Source organism: Eumetopias jubatus, unplaced genomic scaffold (genome assembly GCF_037043125.1).
Source record: "Eumetopias jubatus isolate StellerSeaLion01/CBP00866 unplaced genomic scaffold, mEumJub1_p1.0 scaffold_9, whole genome shotgun sequence".
Lineage (NCBI taxonomy): Eukaryota > Metazoa > Chordata > Mammalia > Carnivora > Otariidae > Eumetopias > Eumetopias jubatus.
The window spans coordinates 63,258,953-63,277,342 of NW_028274815.1; the positions used below are offsets into that span (position 1 = coordinate 63,258,953).

Sequence of the window (18,390 nt, forward strand, 5' to 3'; positions counted from 1 at the left end):
TGAAAAGTCTCTAGTGTTTATTTTTGTTCCTCTGTAAGTGTTGTGTTTTTCTTTGACAGCTTTTAAGATTCTTCTTTTTATCATTGGTTTTTGTCAATTAGATTATGATGTACCTTGCTGTAATTTTCTTCATGATTTTCCTCCATAGGGTTTATGGAGCATTTTGGATTTGTGAGTATATATTTTCACTTAATTTGGGAAAAACTTCAGCCATTATTTCTTCAAAAATTTTTTTGTTCCTTCTCCTTCCTTTGTGTTGGGCCTCAAAATACATGTATATTAGGCCATTTTAAAATTGTTCCATAATTCACTAATGGTTCTGTTCTTTTTCATTGTTTGAGTGTCTTTCTCTGTTTTATTTTGAATGTTCTGTGCCTTCAGGTACCCTAATATCTTCTTTTGCAAGACTTAATCTGCTGTTAATACTCTATAGCATCTCAGACGTATTTTTCATCTTTTTGATTTGGGTCTGTCTTTATCTTTCCTGTTCTATTTAGCATACTCATGCTTTTCTCTACCTTCTTGAACGTATGTAGTTATCATTGTTGAAATTTTTTTAACTAGTTCTATCATCTGCCATTTTTGTATTTCTCTTGATTTTTTTTTCTCTCTTCATTATGAATCTTATTTTCCTGTTTCTTTGCATGCCTGGCATATTTTGATTGGATGCCAGACACTGCATTCCAACTATCATGTGCTAGATAATTTTATTCTCTTAAATATTCTTGATTTATTCTAAGCTGTAGTTAAATTATTTGGAAACAGTTTAAGCTTTTCATAGTTTGCTTCTAAGCTTTGTTAGGCAGAATCAAAACAGATTTTAGCCTAGGTTAATTTAGCTCTACCACTTAGGCAGTATTCTTCAGTATTTTTTTTTTTTTTTAAAGATTTTATTCATTTATTTGACAGAGAGTGTGAATGCACAAGCAGGGGGAACAGCAGAAGGAGAGAGAGAAGGAGGCTCCCCACTGAGCAGGGAGCCAGATCCGGGGCTCAATTCCAGAACCTTGGGATTATGACCCTAGCTGAAGGCAGATGCTTAACCAACTGAGCCACCTAGGTGCTCTGAGTATTCTCTTTAATGATAACTTTTATAGTACAAGATTTTCTACTCTTGCTGAGAGGAAACTTGACTACTCCCAGCCTTGTGTGAGCTTTGAGATTGTTTTGCATGTTCCATTCTCATAATTCCCGGCTTTGGGTGGTTTTCTCACGTACATGCAGCAGTCATACTTAGCTGATGACTCTTGGCAGCAATACACTGATATTGTCTAGGTTTATTCTCTGTATAGTTGTCTTTTCTTCATGTATGGTCTTCCCTTTTTGGTACTGTACATTGTGAATTATACATGTCTTTGCCTCCCCAACTTACCCTCTTTTCTCAAATCAGGGAGAATTGTCAGGCTCCATTTGGTTCTCCATCCTTGCTCTGAAGCCTGAAAATTCTCCAGGTAGTAAGACAGGAAAATTATAAAGATTTTCTCATTTGTTTCCTTTCTTTCAGGTAGTCTGTTTTTTGCTGCCTATTTGATGTCTGAACATCATTGTTTCATATATTTTGTCCAGTTAATGTGGGGAGGTAAATTCTGCCAACTGTTATTCCATCAGAGCTAGAAGCAGAAATCCTCTTAAAAGTTCTATTGTTGCTTTTTTACAATCTTGCTTTGAGAAGTGTGATGCTACTTTTATTCTATTTCCCGTATATTATTTGGTCTCATAAGCTATGGACTTTTTCTTTAAAGTCTGCATATTAACATACATTTCAGAGTGGATCATTAGGATTCATTTCTCACGTGTTCAGTTCTTTTCATTATGTGAATTTCCAGAAAGTATTCTTAGATTATAATTTCAAATAGTCTTCTCTTTTGTTTTCCATTTCAAGGTCTCCAATTCTTTGTTTATTGGATTTTCTTTACCTGTTTCTACTTCAACTGCTTTTCTCTGATTTTTTTTCCCCCCTCATTTTGTAATTTTCTAGCTTTTTCTTTGCCCTTATGAAATTTAAAAAAATCTTTTATTGGGGGTGGCATTTGGCGGTCACAATCTGTTAAGTGTCCAACTCTTGGTTTTGGCTCAGGTCATGATTTCAGGGTCATGGGATCAAGCCCTGCATTGGGTTCTGCACTTAGCACAGAATCTGCTTAGGACTTTCTCTCTCTCCGTCTGCCCCTCCTTTCTCTTTCTAAAATAAATCTTAAAAATTTTTACTGGGGTAAAGTACACATGACATTTGCCACTTTTAACCATTTTATTTTAAATATTGTCTGCCCCCAACTTGGGCTCGAACTCACAGCCCTGAGATCAAGAGGTGCATGCTCTACCACCTGAGCTATCCAGGCACACTGCCTCATCAGAAATTTTTATTTTACCCTGTTCTTCCTTGAGCACTTATTTATTCTTCTATTCTAATATCCTTTTTTCTGAACTAAATTTTTTTCCTTATAATTTCTGTTCATAGTTTTTTTTAATTTCTGAGTCTGGGTACAAATGCTTACTAGTAATATAATTCAGTATTGTAATTTGTTTATGCCTTGTGGTTTTTTTTGTTTGTTTGTTTGCATGGGGCATCATCATCACTTGAAATGTTTTCTTTTATTCTGATTTTGACTCATAGTAGCTTGGCATTGATGAAAACAGTATCTTTGTGAATTTGGTTATTGGCAGTAGTTTATAAAATTACTAGTTTAAGAATACTTTCTTCTGTATGCTGTAGGTGAAGTAAAGTGCAGTTTATCTAATGGATAATTTTTTAAGTAGTGCTGAGGGAGGAGTTGAGTGGTTTTATTTTGTTATATGAGATCCTCAGTTTCCCACTCTTTTTCCTAACACCCAGTTTCCAAAGGATGTCTCTACCTGCCTTTTTATCTGCTTCTACTTGTGTATTTCTTTTCCAAGGTGAGCTTCTTGAGCTTTGTGTTTATATTAAGCCCCCTCACTGTAGTCAGTGCTCTGACCTACCAGACTCTTTATTATCTTAACACGTAGTTCAGTCCCCTCTTCTCTCTTCCATGCACGTTTTTTCTGAACCCCATAGTTCCTTAAAAGGACTTGATATGGGAGCCCCCGAGTGAAAACCACTGGAAAGTGGTTTATGTTTTTCTTCCTACAGGTTGTTTGAAGTTTATAGTGTTCTCTATTTTCTGATTTTGCCAGAGACATGGGTATTTTGTGGTTTTAGTTTTTTTTAAGACTTATTGTAGAGAGAGTAGGGGGAGGGGCAAAGGGAGAGGAGAGAATCTGAAGGAGACTCTGTGCTGAGCATGGAGCCCAACGTGGGGCTTGATCTCATGACCCTGAGGTAATGACCTGAGCTCAAACCAAGAGTTGGATGCTTAACCAACTGAGCCCCTCCTGTTTTAGATGTTCTTAAATGTTGATCTATTTGGGAGGAGGTATGGAGAGAGTCTGATTTAGGCAATTGTCAGTACTTTGTTCCCTACAACCTGGAAGACTTGCTTCTTAAGAGCAATTAACATTTTTTATATGCTTTAATTAAAACTAATTTTGGACATTTTCTTGAATCAAAAATATTATGGCATGTAACATAGCATTTGACCTTTTAAAATGGCTGGATTTTGCAAATAAGGGTCTTTGGAATTTTATCCTTTCAGATAACAGATCAGTAGAGTAGTTTTACTATTTTTCATGTAAATTCTGAATTCCAGATTGTTCTTACACCTATGTGTGGGATGCCTATAAAGTTAGGTTAAAGTTACTACATAATACCTTCTAGTGCTTTAATGAAATAGTGAATTATTGTTACTTGACCTTTTGAAAAGGTCAGTAGTACATTTTGTTTCATTTTTTTAAAGGACATTTAAATGTAATGAAAGTCAGAACTGTAATATTATCATGAAAGTAAAGGTTATGGGGTACATTTAATTGTGTTCCTTTAGTTTTGAATCTGCTTTGAGGGAGCCTGTGCTAAAATTCTCATGGTGATTATTTTTCGAGAATTTTATTACTCTTTTTCATTTTATATTGTTGGAGTAAAAGATTATATTTCTGTTTGTCTTTTTCTGTTTATCTTTGCTCAGATCATGTGTATTATCCTATTTAAGATATAAAGTTTAAGCTGCTTACCCATTCACTTTCTCAATAAAGTGAAACTGAATGTATTTCTCAGAGAACAGTTCTCTCCTTAGAAGGACTCTTGAGTAAAATTTGGTATATTCAAATGTATAGCTAGCAAATATTTAAATTAAAATAAGTATTAGTAATTTTATTTATTAAAGGCCCATGAATGTGGGAGAATTAAATATTCTGTTTTTTGAAAATATTTCTTTCATGTCTGTGTTCAGATTATGGAACTAAATATATTTTTCATTTTATTAAAATGAGGAAATTGAAAATATGAAGTCTGTAATGTATTACATATTCTTATTTTACACTGATTTTTTTTCTCCCATAGACAAAGCTATTAAGAATTTCTTTTTTTCACAAGTTTACTTTGTAAGAAATATTTAAATTTATGTTTGCACTAACAGTTTCTTAATATTTGTGTTCTGTGAATTGATTCTCTTTAAAAATGAAGTCTTATCTTTGTTTTGGTTTCCCAATGATTACAAAGTTTTTGACATTTTTACATTATTTTCCTTCAAATGCAATATTCTATTGCATATATTTTAACAAATGTAAAGATTTGGATAAAGTTGATACCTTTTAGAAAATAAAGGAAAATATTTCCTTTTCTATGTGATTTTTGTTTAACTTTTTCTTAACATTGTGAAAGATGAAAATTTGAATGAACTTTTTCAATATTTTCCACAGGGACGTGATTTTCACCTTAGAATAGTGTTGCCTGAAGATTTACAAATGAAGAATGCAAGGTGATGTAGTGTTTTGTTATATACATGCATCTCGGTGGGATGGGCAGTCAGCTAATTTGGTAAAAGCTTATTCTAACCATTAAGAGTTTTGCCTAAAGTGCTTATTAGTCAACCACAAACATTTCCAGTTTTTCCAAATCAGTGTACATTTGTAAGTTTTCCATTGTGCTGAAGTACTTTCCAAAGGTAACACATTAATTTTCTAATTTATTTTTCTTTTTAAAGCTTAAATAAGTAGCAATTGTGTAAGATATATGTTGGTACAGATAACCCATTAAGGAATGTCAAGAGATGAGCCTGGAAGTTAGGTAGCACCTAGAAATTCTTTTCTGCTCTTAAACATCTGAGAGAAGAGTGGAGGAAGAATCCAGAGACGTTTATTAGTAGAATTGACAGGATTTTGTGACCGATTAAAAGTAAGTTCCTGGCTCAGATCACTAAGCTAGAGCACAGGTCACCGTGGAGAAGTGGAACAGCCACCATTTTAAGACATATTAGGTGTGAAACACCAAGAGGAGATGTTTAATGTATTGGTGTGGAACTCAAGTGTGAGACATGGAATCACAGTAGGTATGGGATTTGGGGCTGTGAGTATGAGTGTGGATACTTTCCAGTGCCTGCAAGTGTGGGGTGAAAAGAGAAAGCCAACATTTAAAGGACTTGAGAGTATACCAACATGTAAAGAGCTGATAAATAAAGAGGAACTTGGAAGACTAAGGATTGACCAAAGAAGTAAGAGGAAAGTCTGGACAGTTGTTGCTGAAGCCAAATAGAGGCTTAATGAGGAAATGGTTCCTAGTGCTGAGTATTGCAGAGGGATCAGGTTAAATTAGGTTTCACGTAGTGGCAGAAGCTAGATTGTATTGGGTTTTGGAGTGGGTGAGTAGAAAGGAAACGTAAACAGTATAAACTACAGTTGACCCTTGAAGAGCCTAGGGGGTCAAGAGCACCAACCCTTCATGCACTTGAAAATTTGCATGTAACTTTTGATGGCAAAAATTTAATAGCGTGCTGTTGACCAGAAGCCTTACTGATAACATGAACAAACTGTTTAACACTTGCATGCTGTATGTTGTATTGTAGACTATTCTTAAAGCAAGCTAGAGAAAATGTTATTAAAATCATAGGAGGAAACGCATTTGCAGTACTGTATGTATCTTTATTGAAATAATCTGTGTGTATGTGGATCTGTGCAGTTCAACCAGTGTTGTTCAAGGATCAACTGTATTTTGAAGAAAAGGAGTGGTAGAGAAGGGTATGCAGTCAAGGAAGAGTTATAATGATCTTGTTTTTTTGAGATTTGCTTGAGCAAGTTAATATATTCTGTTGAAAAAACTAGCAGAAAATAAGAATATCACAATAAAGTGATGATTAATGAGTTGATATGACCAAGTTGGTGGCAAGGGAAGGAAAGTACATTTGGAGAGGGAGTTTACCCATGGGCAGTTAAATGAACTACTTTGCCATTAAGAGAGAAAATAGGGGTGGAAATGGGGGTTAGCATAGCAAAAATGGAAGAGAGTCATGGTGGTCTGAAAGGGCTATAATTGGGGAATCAGAGGGGCTTCCTACTTCCAGGTAGGGAAAAGCAATTCTTAGAAGAGTTATACTTACTTAAGCAATATTGAGAGCACAGCTGGGGTGAGCCAGTGGATAGATGAACACTAACTACTACTCACACAATTAAAAGTATCTTTTACATTAATCTTGAATTTGGAGATTATAGTGCTAGATATGCTTTCTCAAATACAAGTTCTGTATATTATGATCAAAACTGTTGGTTTATTTAACCTACCTTAGAGAAGAATCTAGTTCAGTAGAAAATTCTGCTTTGGATATGCTAAAAAAAAGATTTACTGTTTGCATGTCATTTACTGATTGCAGTTATTTATATTTTGAAATAAAATTAGTACCGACAATTTGAAGACAAGACTTTCAACAGTATTAGTGGTAAAAATTTTATTAACTTGTCAGAATTATATTTATGTCATTCTTTTCTTTGTACATGCATGTTTGTGTTAGCATACAAATAAATTTTTTCCTTTTAATTCTGAACAATGAACAAACCATTTTGTTCCATTAAAATTTTAGATTATTATGTAGTTGGCAACTGAGAGCAATACTTAATGGATACCATCAAATAGTACAACAGGTAAGTCCTTTAAAAGGTTTGTTTTAAGCAAGGATAAGAAATTACTAAATTAACTCTTTTTTAGAGGACTACTTGCAGAATGTTGTAACAGACTGGTTTAGTAGTTGCTGAATTCTATAGGTTTCATCTCTCTTAAATATTTTAAGTATCCATGCATTATATGAAATGTTTTCTGTCTTGGAATCCTCAGCACATTTCTGGGCAGCATTTCTTCTGAAACTGATTTCCATCCTGGAGACTTTAGGGTCTTCAAATGTATTTACCCTTATCTATATCTATCACTTTTTGAGCGATTTTTTTTTTTTTTTTTTTTTTTGCTGAGGCTGAATAGTGGTAGTAAGAAGAAATCCAGGACCCATTTTGGAGTTGTAGAGTATCTGTGGCAAAAATGGGAAGGTAGTTTTAGATTAGTAACAGAAGAGATGTGGTGGAGATCACTTAGGATCATCTATATGTACTTAATGAACATAGATGTAAATACAGCACAGGTGAGATAATAGGCAGGATTAATCTTTTTTTTATAACTGGAAGTTTGTATTATTATTTTAAAAGATTTTATTTATTTGAGAGAGAGAGAACGGGGGAGGGAGAAGCAGACTCCCTGCTCAGCAGGGAGCCTGACGTGGGGCTTGATCCCAGGACCCTGAGATCATGACCTGAGCCAAAGGCAAACGCTTAACTGTTTAACCGGCTGAACCACCCAGGTGCCCCTGAAAGTTTGTATTATTGATCACCACCCATTTTACGCTCAGCTCCAATGTAGTTATTCTTAAAGTTTAGGTTCTTCTACCTGAAAATTCCTTTAAAAATTAGGAAAACTTAAAAAAAAATCACTATTACTAAAGAAACAAAAGTAATGCACTGCCTCTTGTAGAAAAATAAATGTAAGTAGAACTGCATTTCTTTTGATGCTTTATTCATTTGTATGTTTTTCCCGGTTTCCTATATTTTTTCTATCTTAAAAGCAGGTTATTATCTATGATAACTGATAATGACAGTCACTCACATAAAGCATTACTGAACCACAAAGAAATATAGGAGATAAACTATTTGATTTGTAGAATGTAGGCTGTCATTGCTGGCAGCATAATTACTGCAGATTTTTAGGGGGATGTTTAAATTATTTCTCTGTTTTCTCTCCACTGCTGCCTCCTCATCCAGTGTGACTGTTTATATTGTATACTAGAGTTTAAAAAATGAATGTATTGAGATATTTAAATAGCCTGGAAAAAACTTGTTAATAAAGACTAAGTATAATAATATCTGTAACTGTTTTTCTCTACCAGTTCACCAAGAGGTGTCCTAGAAAAAGTCCCAATTACTTATTAATCTCTTTCCTGCCCTCCAGTTGCTCATATAGAACCCAGAGTTAGTTTGTCTTTGGTTTATTCTAATATTACTGTTCTTTCCTTGTATCGATTTTAACTTTAGTAAATATGGGTCAGGGGAATCAGCAGTCATTTTCTGTGAATAGCCAGCTAGTAAATTTTTCAGGCCTTGGTGGTCCCTAAAATCTCTGTCACAACTACTTCACTGGTAGAACCAAAGCAGCCATAAAGAGGTAAATGAGTGGGCGTGGCTGCATTTCAATACAGCTTTATTTACAGAAACTGGTATTGGGCTGGATTTAGCCCCTAGGCTGTAGTTTGCAAAAATCTGATATACTAGTAAGCTAAGGGGGAAAATATTATATAGAAGATAGGAAAGTCAGAGATTTGTTTTACAGACTTGCCCATCCAAAGCTATGTTAAGATGTGATTCATATGTCTCATGCATTGTTGAAATATCTTTAAATTATTATTTTTCTCCTCTAAAAGAGGGAACAAATTCACAGATTGGCTTTGTTCAGAACTCTGTGGTGGTAGTGCGGGTATCACAAAAAGTAACAAAAATACAGTATTTTGACTTCAAGCAGGGAAGTGATATGTGGAGTTTCATCTAATAAAAAATGTTACACTTGAGAATTTGCTTTGCTTTCCTTTATTCTATAGTTATTTTAGGAATCAAAGATTTCTAGGAAATGGAATTATAACTCTTAAATATTCATCTTTAGAAGTTATTTCCTTTTTGCCTTTTTATTACAGTGGTTTTAGTTTAAAAATTGACTCCTTTTGAATTAATATGGGTTAGTTGTGAAAAGACAACTATTAAAAGACAAAATTAACAATTGTACATAGTTTTTAAGGTCAAGGGGAAACATGAAAATATGGTATTGATAATTCACTCTAATTAGATTTTTTAATTGCATAGATTTGCCTGATTTTTATATTTTATGTTCTCTCCACCCCTATACCACTTTTTTTTTTTTTTTAATAATGATGTGGTTTGGTAGATTTGCTAAACTTGATCAGTTGTCAGTGCTGAAGGAACAAAGGAGTGTGTGAGATTTTAAGAGATTTTTAAGTACAATTCAGTATAGCTCACCAAAATAGATTTAAGGGCATTAATTACTCTTTCAAAATGAAATTGGTAGGTACAGTAGGGATGGTGACAAGTACTTTAGTTCTTAAACTTTTAAGATGTAGACATATATGATATTTTTTTCATGTTCACATGGACGTGTATTTTAGTTCACTTTCAGTGTATGGAATATTCATTGTACAAATGAAATTAATTAGAAATGTTTTGATCTAGAGAATGCAGCACTCTCCTGATCTAATGAGCTTTATGATGGAGTTGAAGATGATTTTGGTAAGAATTTGTTTTCTAATACCATATTCTATAAGTCCTGATTTTTTAAAAATTCCTGTAAAAACTAACATGATTAGAATTTAAAACTTAACTCCCAGTCACTTAATGTTTTATTTTACTGTGTGTGTAAATGTGGATGATGCTTTTTTTTTTTTAATTACATGAGGAACAGAACTGTTAGAGGAACCAGATTGATTGTGTCAAACTGAGTACACTTGACGCTAGTCTTGGACAGGTGGTGATATAAAATGTACTCCTGGTCTGTCAGAATTTAACACATATGGAGAGATTAGGTAGCTACACTTAAAGATCTAATATAATACAGTATATAAATAATTTTGTACATAGCTGCAGATTTCTGAAGAACTTGTTAGGCTTCATTACATACATATAGTTATGTACAGTAATTGAGTATTCAGTTAATCAGTTATGCATAAAATACTTGAGTTTTTAGTTTATCTATAGACATTGTATTATTTAAGAAAATTTTTATTTTGCAAGTTTTCAACATAAACAGAAGAGGGAAGACTGTATAGTGAATACCCATGGACCCATGACCTAACTTCAGTGTTTTGCTGTTTTTCTTCCCCTACTCCTTAAGGAGAAGGGACTAGAGTATTTTTTAGATTTATTTGTTTGAGAGAGAGAGAGAGAGAGAGAGTGCGTGCAAAGTAGGGCTGAGAGAGGCAGAGGGAGAGAGAATCCTCAAGTGGATTCCTGCTGAGTGTGGAGCTAGCCGCAGGGCTCAGTCCCAGGACCCTGAAATCATGACCTGAACTGAAACCAAGAGTTGGACACTGACCCGACTGAGCCACCCAGGTGCCCTGTGACTAGAGTGTTTTTAAGGAAATTCTGAACATTTTATCCATCCTTCCATGAACATATTGGTATATACGTCTAACAGCTAAGTGTTTCTTTGTTATGTTTTGTCTTTAAATACGCTGTTATAACCCCGACAAACTTAGTGGTAATTTTTTATAGCTGCTTGTTTGTGTCTGTATGCAAACAGGGTCCACACATTGCATCTTGATATGTCTAAGTCTTTTAATTTTTAGCAGTGCTTCATCTTTCCCCTACTCCTTTTTTTTGAATCTACAAGTTAAATAAACTAGATTATGTGTCCTCTAACATTTCTTGCATTCTTGATTTGGTTTATTAGATATTCATAGTATTTTCTAACATATTCTACCTTTTTTGTGATCTAGTCTCATTTGTTCTGGTAAGAATACTTTGTGCTGTGTACTTACATTGCAAGAGGAGGCACATGGTATTTGATAGTTCCTCTCTTAGTAAAGATTGATCAGTTGGTTTAGATCCATCAAATATAAAGTTACTTATCAGCTTATCACCTAATGATTTTAGCATCCAGTGATAATCATTGCCTACATCCACTGTTTCATTAGGGGTTGCAAGTGGTGACTTTTTAAAATTCCATCATCTACATTTATTATCTGGAGGTCTTCTGTAGAAAGAACTTCCCTTCATCAGTTATTTGGTTAATTTGAGGTATAGCTCATACTGGAGAAATAGGTTCATTGCTTGTTTCTTTTCCTTTTTTTTTTTTTTTTTTTTACAAAGATCAGTTTTTAGAGTGATAAGGTAGTGCCTAGCAATTGTCAAAGGGAAATAATGACTTTTTTTTTTAGTATCGTTATGAACTCATGAGTTTTTATATTGATTTTAATCATTGTAATCACTATCCCTTTTGATGCATAAATTGTATCATTTTTGGTTAGTGTATGCCCCTTCCTCTTGGCTCCTTAGTTCTTTTAACACTGCCTGGACTTTGCTTTCTGACACCAGTTACCCCAGTTTAATGTACTCATCCTTTTTTCAGAATTATAATCAGTTACTTCTCCAAAGAGCCATGGTTTTTTGTAGGAAACAGTGTTTTGATGCCACAGATCTGGAAACTGGAGTGTTGCTATTACTGGCAGGCCTTTTCAGTGGACAGAGCTAGGAAAAAATACTGTTTAGAAAGAATAATTCTTTATGAGTTCATATTGATATTTCCAATTCAAATTTGGCATTATAACATTTTAAATTTTATTTTAATGCTTATATTTTACTCTGAAAATCTTGGTTTCTAATACTAACAATTTTGTATTATGTTTTACTTGTTATATTTTACTTATGCTTTTCCTGTATCTCTTTTATATTTGTTTTACAAAATTATAGTACCAATATATTGCTACTAACAATTGAAAGCAGTTTATTTTTTATAATTCTTTTTGAGTTTTTTATTGTTGGCAGCAGCTGCCACATACTAAGAGCTTAGTTGCTCAAGTTGTTCAGAGTCTTTTTTTTTTTAATCCTCATAACAACCCTCTGAGATAGGGCTTTGGTAAAATGTTTGGGATCAGAAGAAAGAGTTTAAAGTCAATTTCTAAAGTTTGATTTTTGACTTACAAATCTGTAAACCCTAAGTGATAAGAATTACCAAAATTGATTATGAATTTCATCAAAGGCCAGATTTCATGATAAGCTTAAAAAAGGTAAGATGAAGAAGTAAAGCATACTTTGGTTTACCTTTGACATTGCAAAAAAGTTTGAAAAAGTTTTTTATTGGGGCACCTAGGTGGGTCAGTCGGTTAAGCATCTGTCTTTGGCTCAAGTCATGATTCCTGGTCCTGGGATTGAATCCCACTTCAGTCCTGGGATTGAATCCCACATCGGCCTCCCTGCTCAGCGGGGAGCCTGCTTCTCCCTCTCCCTCTCCTGCTCCCCCTGCTTGTGCTCTCTTGCTCTCTCTCTGTCAAATAAATAAAATCTTTAAAAAAAAAGTTTTCTTATCTTTTTATCATACTTTTCATAAGCTATACAAATAAAACTATATATACTGTCCCATTAAGCTCTTATTACTGGCTTACTTTATGAGGTTGTAAGAACAGATCTATTGGTCATTTAATTTTGAAGAAACACTCATTAGTTTAAAATATTGACATTGATTTCTAACAGTATTCTATTTAGTACATTTGTTGCTGCATTTCTGAATAAAATGACATGCTATATTTTAGCTTTCTAAATTGACAGAATTGGTGATAACTATTGCACATTTATGAACAGTATACCTAAAAAAATAAGTATTTTTTAGTTTATTTGTTGGGCTGTGTTGTCAGTAACAGAGCTTCCTATAATGTAATCACCAATGAAAGTATTAAGGATGATGTCCAAATGAAATTAGTAGTTATTGGCCGAGTTTCCTAGTAATAACTAGACATATGGTAGGAGTTCAGTATATATTTAACAAATGAACAATTACCTGTATTTTATTTATTTTTAAAGACTTATTTATTTGAGAGAGAGAGCACAACGTGCATGCAAATAGGGAGAGGGAGAGAGAGAATCCAAGCAGATTCTGAGCTGAGTGCTGAGTACAGAGTCTGCTTTGAGGCTTGATCCCAGGACCCTGAGATCATGACCTTAGCTGAAGTCAAGAGTCAGATGCTTAACCAACTGAGCCACCCAGGTGCCCCACAATTACCTGTATTTTGAAAGAACTCTGATGTGGCTAGGTGTTTTTTGTTTTTTTTTTTTTCCTGTTTTAGGGCTTAGTAGCTGTGTAGCTAAGGCCTTAAAACTAGGAAATGGTAAAGTTAGGATTTAAAACCTTTGTAAAGCCTGTGATCTTTCTAATACATACCTTGCCTCTTCTCCACAAAGAATGCTTTGATTCTCTGCCTTTGCCCTTTTTCCTATTATGGTTCTGGAATAGGAAGGAGTAACTTGTCTGACCTAAGGTAGAAGGTAGAGTTTATGAATGTCATAAACCTTGGATTAAAATACATTTTTATTATCCAAATTTACCATCCATGTATGTGGATAGCAGTATTTAATATTTCTGGATTAAAAAAAATTTCAGGAGAATTGCTGAAGCTGTTTTCTATGTAAGTATAGGAACTATACGGACTTGCTTTTTTTAGTAATAGGATAATCTTTTAATAGTAAAAATTTTTTATGGACTATCAGGCAATTTATAGATAACATTAGGTATTTAGTTTATTAAAAAAGCAGTATACTCCTTGTCTTCTAGGAGCTTACCTTCTAATTAAATCCAAACTGACATTTTGGGCTTTACAAACCTGCTTTCACAGTTTTGTTGTTTTTATCCTAAAGCAGATTTAGAAAGTAGTTTCAGTTAATAGTCCTGATTTTGAAATACTGTTTTGTAAAATCTTTCTAGTATTATCTCAATTTAATAGTATCCTACCCTTGTTTAAAAACAAAGTGTAAGGACTAATAGATTAAATATATACTTAAAGAAAAAAGAATTATACCTTTTATTAGGGTTACAGTTAACAGAAACATTTATAATTTTTATACTTGTTCTCATCTGGTTTTATTTACTATATCTGACTTTTTTATTTCTTATTTTTTATCCCTTTTGATAAAACAGATCATATGAACCTCTGTAATTTGCAGATACATTTATTTTTACTTTCCAAATAAGATGTTTGTCTAGGTTAGCACCTTTGAAGTAATTGATAATATTCAGCCTCAGCAATTCTAGTAATGTTTGTATTGCTTGCAAAAAAAAAAAAAATTTTTTTTGGGGGGGGGGTGGGATACATAAACCATCTTGAAGATAACATAGGTGAGCCTAGCAGGGAAAGGAACTGTGATTCCACACAGATGGAAAAACACTTAACCTGGTCTGGGAGTAATAAAGAATGTAAGTCAGTGAAAGAAAGTAGCAGGTGATTATTTACTGTGGTAATAAAGGGTTTTTGTTTGTAAGGGTGTGACTCATAAATGTATACAAATATATCTGTCTAAACAATGTCCTTAAAGAGTTCAGGCTTTTCTTAAAGGTACATGTTTCTTTATATCAAAGTTATATCCGCAGGCATAGAAAAATAGTGACGCCTTGAGGGTATTTTTAAACTCTTGTCATCTCTGATAGGCATAATTGTCTAGGAAAATATTAAAATCTAAAGTTTTTAAATGTGAAAATTGACATTTTCACATAATAACCTTCAGTGCTGTCTTTTAACTTTTTCCTGTCTTTATATGAGAAGGGGAATGATTCAGCTGGAATTTCTATAAGAATACTGGACACTTTAGTGAGGCACAGAGGAGATTATGAAGTTGTTTTGTAATCCGATAGTAACAATTTACTGTCTAGCAATCCACAGCAGATTGTTTTTTTTCTTTTAAACAGGAGGTTGCTTTAAAGAATAAGCAAGAGTTGTATGCGCCACCTCCTCCTCCCCAGTTCTACGCAAGCCTTATTGAAGAGATAGGAACTCTTGGTTGGGATAAGTATGTCTATTTTAAAATGTTTCAGAAATGTCTTTTTTTTTTCTTTTTTCTTTTTACACATTGCAATTTATTTGCAGTTTTAGCAATTTATTTTTTACCTGTTTTTAGTCAGCGTTTCATTATAATTAGAACTTACTTGATTATAATTGATACCTGATCCTTATTGTGGGTATGAATTAAAGAGATATCATGATTAACAAACTGATCTACAAAGTAAAATAATAAAATTTTGAAAAAGAACATTTTTATGTATCAAGTAAGATGTTACCATATTTTTACTGAACATAAACGTTATTTTAGTTTTATTGAGGTATAATTGACAAATAAGATTGTAATATTTTTAATGTGTACAATGTGATGATTTGATTTACATGTACATTGTGGTAGGAGTCACATAAACTCATTAACATATCTGTCACCTCACATAATTGCTTTTTTTCCCAGATGTTTTTTGGGTCATTGTTCTTGTGACTGTTATAGAATGGAGACTTTTAGGAACTTTTGATTGCCATTTTCACTGACATCACTCAGTATATTTACTGTCATTTTCACTGACATCTTGCTATATGTTTTCTGTTTGTCTTATGCATTTTGTGTTTTTTTCTCTTTATCTGCTTTCATTTGCCTTTATTTGGATTAATCAAGAATTAAGTTGTTATGCACTCTTTTATTACTCTTTTAGAATTATCTTGGAGATTTCAACATATGTATAGCAAAATACACATTTTTACTTTCACCAATTTTCTTATAATGGGAGGATCTGAAACTCAATGTGTTTTTTCACTTCTCTACCTGTTGTGTTATTGTTATCATGCATTTTAATTCTATATTTAAAATTGGCAAACATTGTTTTTAAAGTCAATGTATGTGTATATGTTTATATATATATACACAATTATATATTTATATGTTATGCAGTATGTATGTATAATTTGTATGTAATATGTGTATTTCTCCCAGTGTTCTTTTCTTATTTTTTTATTTTTATTTTTTAAAAAGATTTTTATTCATTTTAGAGTGAGAGAGAACACCAGCAGGGGGAGAGGGAGAGGGAGAAGCAGACTCCCTGCTGAGCTGGGAGCCCCACTTGATGCAGGCCTCATTCCCAGGAACTGGAGATCGTGATCTGAGCCGACAGCAATGCTTAACCATCTGAGTCACCCAGGCGCCCGTTATTTTTTTTTTTTTTAATATTTTAATTTTTTTTAAAGATTTTTGTTTATTTGAGAGAGAGAGGGAGAGAGTCCATAAATTGGGGAGGAGCAGAGGGAGAGGAAGAAGGAGACTCCCCACTGAGCAGGGAGCCTGATGTGGGGCTCCTGATCCCAGGACCCTGGGATCATGACCTGAGCTGAAGGCAGATGCTTAACTGACTGAGCCACCCGGGTTCCCCTCTCCCAGTGTTCTTCATTCCTTCCTGCATTCTGTCTTTCTGTCTGGAATCTTTTTTTTCCTCACTAAATAATTTCTTTTAATATTTTTTGATATATAATCAACATATAATACTAGTTTTAGGTGTACAACATAATGATATATGTATATATTATGAAATTACAACAGTTAGTCTAGCTAACCTCCATCATCACACATACTTACACATTCTTTTTCTTGTGGTGAGAGCTTTAAAGATTTACTCTTTCAGCGACTTCCAAATAAAACAGTATTATTAATTATAGTCACGCTGCTGTGAAAGTTTGTACCTTACATAAGTGAAAGTTTGTACCTTCATTCATTTCGCCTCTGCCTCTGGCAACCACCAATATGTTCTCTGTATCTATGAGTTCACTTTTTTTTCTTAGATTCGACATATAAATGAGATCATATAGCGTTTGTTTTTCTCTGACTTGTTTTACGTAGTGTAATGCTCTCAAGGTCCATCCATATTGTCGTAATAGCAGGATGTCCTTTTTTATGGCTGAATAGTATCTCATTGTATATTTGGTGTGTGTGTGTGTGTGTGTGTGTGTGTGCGCACACACACACAGTTTTCTTTCTGCATTCATCTGTTAGTGGATTTTTAGGTTGTTTCCATGTTTTGGCTATGGTAGATATTGCTACAGTGAATTTGGGGTTGCAGATACCTCTTCAACATTTTGATTTTGTTTTCTTTGGATATATACCCAGAAGTGGAATTGCTGGATCAAATGGCAGTTCCAGTTTTAATATTGGAGTGTGTACTGATTTATAATTGCTGTATCTTCTGTGGATTTTTCCTCTTATCCTTAAATGTTTCTTTTATTTATTTTCTTTTATTATTTTTAAAGATTTTATTTGTTTATTTGAGAGAGAATGAGAGACAGCACGAGAGGGAAGAGGGTCAGAGGGAGAAGCAGACCCCCCGCCGAGCAGGGAGCCCGATGTGGAACTCGATCCCGGGACTCCAGGATCATGACCTGAGCCGAAGGCAGTCGCTTAACCAACTGAGCCACCCAGGCTCCCCTTAAATGTTTCTTTTAATCACTGGTAATACTTCTTGCCTTAATGTCTACTTTGTTAGATATTAGTATAACTACACTAGATTTCAATGTTTTTTTTTTAATTCTCTGCCTTTTCCCGTATTTTCTTTTATAATTGTTTAAAAATATTTTCTACTAATTCCCATAATCTAGGTCCCCTGGAGTCTGTTTTTAATTTTCTTTTTGTGGGTTTCAATCATATCTGTTGCCGTATCTTGGCATTCCCAGTACTTTTTTTTCCCCCCCCCCAAATTGTCTGTCTGTTTTTCTCCCTTCCTCTCCCTTCCTTCCTCTCCCTTCCACTCCCCTAGCCTCCGGCAGCCACTGATCTTTTTATTGTCTCCACAGTGTTGGATTTTCCAGAATGTCATATAGTTGGAATCATACATTTTGTAGCCTTTTCAGATTGGCTTCTTTTACTTAGTAATATGTTTTTAAAATCCTTAGTCTTTTCATGGCTTGTTAGCTCATTTGTTTTTAGTACTGAATATAGTTCCGTTGTCTGAATGTACCAGTTTATTCATTCCCTTACTGAAGGACATCTTGGTTAGCTTCTAAGTTTTGGCAGTTATGAATAAAGCTGCTATAAATATCTGTGTTCAGGTGTGTGTGTGTGTGTGTTTATGTTTATCCACATTGGTAAATACCAGGGCCTACTACTTTTTTTTTTCTTAAGTTTTTATTTAAATTCCAGTTAGTTAAGGGGCACCTGGGTGGTGCAGTCAGTTAAGGGTCTGACTCCTGGTTTTGGCTCAGGTTGGGATCTCAGGGTCATGAGATGGAGCCCCTTTCTGAGGTCCATGCTCAGCACAGAGAGTCTGCTTAAGACTGTCTCTCCCTCTCCTGCCACCCCAACCCCCACACATGTGCACCTGCTCTCTCTCTTTCAAATAAATCTTTAAAAAAAATTCCAGGTAGTTAACATACAGTGTAATATTGGTTTCAGGTATACAGTACAGTGATTCAGCACTTCCATACAGCACTGTGTGCTCATCACAGC

The 18,390-nt window shown here is 34.1% G+C and overlaps 1 protein-coding gene across 3 annotated transcripts in view; it reads left to right on the plus strand.

Annotated features, from left to right (window-relative positions):
- Positions 1-18,390, plus strand: part of FANCL (FA complementation group L) — an 88,595-nt gene that overhangs the window by 10,216 nt on the left and 59,989 nt on the right. For all 3 annotated transcript variants that reach the window (XM_028089964.2, XM_028089966.2, XM_028089965.2), the window contains exons 2-5: positions 4,771-4,829; positions 6,921-6,981; positions 9,616-9,672; positions 14,834-14,934. In XM_028089964.2, coding sequence (XP_027945765.1) covers positions 4,771-4,829; positions 6,921-6,981; positions 9,616-9,672; positions 14,834-14,934 — 278 coding nt within the window. The remainder of the gene's footprint in view (positions 1-4,770; positions 4,830-6,920; positions 6,982-9,615; positions 9,673-14,833; positions 14,935-18,390) is intronic.